At 32.8% G+C, this 6,048-nt stretch overlaps 1 protein-coding gene across 1 annotated transcript; it reads right to left on the bottom strand.

The window, feature by feature from the left end:
- Window positions 1–700: 700 nt before the first annotated feature.
- Window positions 701–4,957, bottom strand: LOC116115682 (disease resistance-like protein DSC1). Its single transcript, XM_031401811.1, is given in 6 exon segments — window positions 701–2,297; window positions 2,380–2,664; window positions 2,807–2,835; window positions 2,938–3,187; window positions 3,333–3,897; window positions 4,374–4,957. Coding segments are annotated over 6 exon segments (1,986 nt in total). The 5' UTR covers window positions 4,859–4,957; the 3' UTR covers window positions 701–1,925.
- Between the last annotated feature and the right edge of the window lie 1,091 nt (window positions 4,958–6,048).

The following is a 6,048-nucleotide window of genomic DNA, read 5'->3' as shown; positions in this document are numbered from 1 at the left end:
TTAGAAGCTACCCCAAACTATCTTTTGGTAGCGAAGTAGAATTTGACATACGTAGCTTTCAGGGATGTAGTGTCCATGCATTCCTAAAGGCACGAAGGCTCTCTGGGAAGAGTTGGTCGCCTAACACAATAAACTTATGAAAAGATTGGAGTTTGTCAAAAGAATATTTGAAAGACTGGAACACACAAGTTTTTGGAATATGATTCATTGATAAACGGAAGGCTTCTATAAGAAAAAGGGAACAGGGATTTTGACTTATTATGGGGGGAAATTGCACTTTTTGGGGTCTCTTTGAGCACCCGTTTCTAGTAGTTTAACTATGTTCTTTCTTTTAAAAAAAATAAATAAATAAATAAAACCATTATTAAAGGAAAAGAAGCTGTTGCTAGACAATTTCATTGTGTCTTTTTCTAGCGATTATAAGGCATCTAGTTTATAGAACTGCTGCTCCACATCTCTGTAAATCCTTTTCATATTAGAAATATTTTATCATTTCTTATTCCAAAACAGAAAATAAGAATATGTCCAAAGAAAAAGCAAATCATTTCTTACTTATAATGGAGTTTATGAGTAAAATGATTGACAGGGGAAGGAGTTATAATCACAATTATATTAATTTGTAACTTATCTTACCTAAAAAGAAAATGTCTTTCTTCAGTTGTGGTTGTCTTGTGACTAGCTAAAATGAATTTCACGACCTATTAATTTATAAAATTTATAACATAAACCAGTTAAATGATGGTTAACTCATCTTACATCAAAAGAATATCTGAAATGTTTGATTCCTTGATCCTCTGTTCATGCAGAGAAGTCCTCTGCTTCTTACCATATTCTTCTATGCCCAAAAAATTCATGATTCTATGAACGAAATTTACTACACAATCTATTTTAGAAAGTCAGAACTAACTTCTCTTGAGAGTTGGATTGGCCTCTAATGTCCTTTGTATTCTTTCGCTTGTTTTTTATATCATCTTTCATAGGAATAACTTAACCCCACACTCTCCTCTTCATTACAAGAGAATCAATTTCCTCCTCATCTGATGAGAGAAAATTTCTAACAATAGATTGGCAAAGTCTCCTGTAATTAGGACAGCTGTTCCAGCACAATAAGGTCCGGCTCTACATTAAACATATTAAAAAATTTTGAAATCAAAAATGTATTTAACTTAATCTAAAGCTAAAAATCGAAACTTTTCAATCTCTTGGATTGCCGTTCCTTTTTCTTTTCCTCCTCTTTTAGTACCATCTTCGACACCTCTTGCCGTCTTAACATATTCTTCGACGCCAATCAAGTTGTACCGAAATCTGGTCTGGTGATTGTATCGGTCATAAAATTTTATAACAGATCCCACAGACAAACTTATCGACTTCTGTATCTTACAAGGTTCTTGTCTCTGCTTCAGAACGATTATAGAATAGCCCATTTCTCGAGAGTAGAACAGTTCTGGGATTTCATTTCTAGGGTAAATAACAGAAGCACTCTTTGATTTTGAAATCTTTGACTGTATTGTCATAACATCTTTTTCAACTTTGATTTTGAAACAACTTAAAGATACCACCTCCAATGATGTGCAGTTGCATGCTAGAACATCCCGGCACGATCTTGGAAGCATTAGTATAAACCGAAGCTTCTCGCAATTACTTATGTCCAGATAACACAACTTCCCAAGTTTTTGAAAGCTTTCTGGCAAACATACAAAATTGTTTCCTCGAAGATGTAAGTCCACTAGAGATGATAGCTGACAGAAACTGTCGGGTATCTTCATAATTTGGCAATTGTCTAAATGTAGAGACGATAGATCACCAAAACCTCTGCCAAAGTCATTGGGCAATCTAATTAGTTTTGAACAACCCGAGAGGGAAAGGCTGCGAAGGGACTCCAAATTACAAATGGTGCTGGAGAGATTTTCGAGCCTTGAACAGTCTCAAAGATCCAAATGAACTAGTTTTGATGGATGATCAAACAAGGGCAACTCTTGTATACTTGTTCCATCTAAATATAGGTACTCGAGGTTACCAACGATCTTTGGAGCCATCTTGAGATTTGAGCAACCAGAGAGAATAATACACCTTAGAGATTTTGATCGAATGTTAATTGGAAGACTCGTAAGGCTTTTGCAACCCCTGAGATTGAGGAAAACGAGTTTATTGAGATATTGAATAGATGGATGAACCTCAATCAAACTTATGCAGTCTTCAAGAATCAACCTCTCAAGATTTGAGGCCAAGGACAGATCTGGGATTTTACTGAGATGTTTAGAATGACTGAGGTCAATGTATGTTAAATAATCCAAATTCTGCAATAAAAATGAAATTATCAGTATAAATTAATCTTTATGATCGACTATAAAAAGAGATGATAAATATATATATACAAACATGGACATCATTCCAAAGTTGTTTCACGTTGCTACAAGGCATGATAAGTTCAACAAGATTCTCCTGATAAAAATTTAATGATAATGATTTCAACGGATATTGAGGCCATTGAAAAAGCACAAGATCAAGAGAAGCAAACTAAAATCCTTCGGAAGGATGAACCTTATTTGAGGAATATAAATTCAATATTCTCAGGTTACTCATCTTTAAGAAAGCATCAGGTTTCAGGTATAAATCTTTTATTTTAGACATATCCAATTTTATGCCTTCAATTGCTTCTGTACCCTGTTATCAAGAAATGAATAGGTTAATTAGCATCAAATGTCTAAAAATACATCAAAACTTTTTAGTAATCCGATTAAATTCCCAGAGCTAATGCATACAATTAACATAAGTGAATGTAATGCATAAAAATAACAATTCTCACCGTATTTTTTATCAATACATGATAGATATCTTTGTGATGTCATAATCTACTTTGCTTCGCAGGATCTTTGGATTCTTTGTTGACAATTTTCTTACCCAATTCTTGTAACAAATCATGCATTGTTATCTTACCATCGATTGTTATCATTAAGAGAGACATGTCAATGAGTATACTGATTCCGATCTCTGAGGCAAACCCACTTGCATTGAGGATTTTCATTACGCAATTCTTATGATCCCCTTTAAAGAAGCATGCAATATCTAAAAATATATTTTTCTGTTCGTCATTTAATCCATCATAACTTACTTTTAGCACATCAAGGATCTTTGAATCTGAAATCCTTTCCAAGTTACACACTACACTTTCCCATTCTTGTTTCGTCTTTTTCAACAGCAAGCCACCTAAAACTTTAAGAGCTAATGGAACACCTTTGACTAATTTCACTACCTCTAGTGATAGATTCTTGTAACCTATAGTGGGAAGATCCTGTTTGAAGGCATGACAACTAAAAAGTTTTAAGAGCTGCCTCATCTGGTAATGCCTTAACCTCATATATTTTATCATGATTCACTCCACAATTTCGAAGCACTTGCTTATCTCTTGTTGTTATAATTATTCTACTTCCAAGACCAAAACAATCATGGTCGTTACCAATTAGTTTTTCTATTTGTTCTGAACAAGTCATATCATCAAGAACAATAAGAACCTTTTTATTATGAAGCCTATATTTTGTGAATGTAGATTGTAAAGTGGCATATCTATCATCTAATAATGCAAAAAGAAGTTCTTGAATCAACCAACCGAATCCATGTTTTTCTGATTCTTCCCTAACATTATTTAGAAAGTAGTAACCGTCAAATTTGCTTGAAATATTATTGTATACTGCATGAGCAAGAGTTGCTTTACCAATACCACCTATCCCCCAAACTCCTACAGTAAAAAAATGTGTCGAGTACTGGAGCTGCAATAAAGATTCAAGCGCCTTGATTCTTGATTCTAAACCAACAAGGCCCTTGTTAACCTTTGGGAATATATGATGAAGTCTTTTCAAAATGTTTTGAACAATTTCCTCTATTAATGCAGCTTCAAGTCTTGCATGCAAATATAAAACAGATTAATCATCAAGTTAAAATAATTACATAACTGTGCGAACGAAGTGTTTCTAATCAAGAGATTGATTAAATAAAATAAAGAGTAATAGTTTCCATGTACAGTTGCCTAATATTAATCTTCCATTAATATATTTGGTTAATTTCAATTACCTCTCTGCAAATTTAATTCTAAATTTAAACTTTTAAGTATTGATGAAACAAAAATGAGTTAAATTATTTTATTTGCTAATAAACATAAATATTCTACAAACTTTTTATTAAAAATTTCTGGTGCTCTTCAATTCATCAAATAATAAACTTAGAGAATTAAACATACAAGTAGTAAATAATTTTTCCTTAATAAAAAACCTTAAATATCTAAAACTTGTGAATAGTTTTGTGCAGACATTATAATCTAACTTTCTCCATGCTGCAAAATAATAAATCTCTTCATCAAATCAAGACAATAAAATCACCTGATATTTTCTGAATCAAAGCTAGATAGATTAGCTGCTTCTGTCAAAGCATTCCTCCATCTCACCACCGTCTCTAAGCTCTGCTCTTCTTCCTGCTTCACAAATGCTTTGCCAAATGTCCCAGTTTGCTTCCTTACATCTGACGGATCCACATGATAGAAAATTGGCAATACAATCAAATCTCTCAATGACTTGCATTCAATGATATTTACAAGTTCTTCAAGGCACCATTTAGAAAAGGCATAGTCTTTTGAAAAGATGATAATCGCAATCTTCGATTCTTCGATTGCTTTCAAAAGGGATGGTGAAATTTCATCTCCTTTATCAAGATCTTCATTATCAATGAAAGTGTCAATTTTATTGTGACACAGAGCTACATAAAGATGGCTGGTAAAGTTTTCGCGTGTGTCCTCACCTCTGAAACTGAGAAACACATGATGTTTTGTTTTAGAATTTCTTGAAGAAGAAGAAGCGAAAACCTTCATTCTTCACCTTTGATGAAAGATTCCTTAGAGAAGAGATAGTTTTGAACTCTTGATGAGGGTAGTTTTGAACTGTTGATATGCCAAGAATTAATCTGAGAATTATATAGCTATCAGGAAATTTCGCGTGAATTTCTCTCTTTTATCTCTATATATATCCAATTGCTACTGCATTTTCCTCGAAGCTAGTTTTCTCTTTCAAAAGGTCAAATGAGATGATCCAATTTCTCTCTTTTGACACTTCAATATTTGAAATTTGAGTCAAAAGAAATGATCCGTTCTATGTCTCTTGGTTTATTCTCAGAAGTTTAATATAGGGCCCTTGACAGGCGCGCCCCTGAGGTTTAAGCTCATTAAATAAATACCCTCAGTTATTGAACCGTTATAACTTGGGGCGACCCACAGTAACGAAACACCAAAAATACCCCTAAAACACAATAGATTTTTTTTTTTTTTTTTTGTTGGTAGGTACGATAGAAATATTTTTCTTAAATCATAGGTGGCATGATGAGGGGAAAAGACCAAAATACTCTGCCCGCTAGCACCTTTTTACCTTTCACAAAAAATTTCCCAGCCTATCTGAACACCGAATCCTTCCATCACAGCAAACATCCGCTTCCCGGCCTATTAAACGCCCAATTCCACGTTTCAAGAATTTCTTCCTAGCGTTAATTATAACTGATTTTCATTAGAAATCAACGGTAAATATGTTTTTGAAAAAAAAAAATATTTCAATCAACATCTTATTGCTTCCTGCTTTTTCATATCATATTATCCTAACTCAACAAATATGTTTTTGAAAAAAATATATCAAACGCAATTTGATAATAGAGGTGTCAAATCGATTAACAGGATAAAAAAATTAATTAACTAAATATGATATATATGACATAATATAATTATTTTATAATAACACAAAATTAGCACAATATATATCCAACATAATATAAATATTCACTTTTGTAGTATGCTTTGAAACTAGTGTTTTAATTTGTAATCAAACGGTTTTTGATTAATTGAAAGGTTGTCTTCATCTATTTCCCTCTTCCACCAATTTGAAGTTAAAAATGCCAGCTTGTTTTAATGAATATTCAACTTCCCATAAAGCATTTACGGAATTATTTCTGAATTGGGTCATACTTTTAAATGTTTTCCAATAAAGTATTGTGTTTTAAATACTCCCAAAATATGTC

Source organism: Pistacia vera, unplaced genomic scaffold, assembly GCF_008641045.1.
Source record: "Pistacia vera cultivar Batoury unplaced genomic scaffold, PisVer_v2 Contig751, whole genome shotgun sequence".
NCBI classification, from domain to species: Eukaryota; Viridiplantae; Streptophyta; class Magnoliopsida; order Sapindales; family Anacardiaceae; genus Pistacia; species Pistacia vera.
Note: the sequence above shows the minus strand (reverse complement) of the source record. Positions and strands in the feature narration are given on the sequence as shown.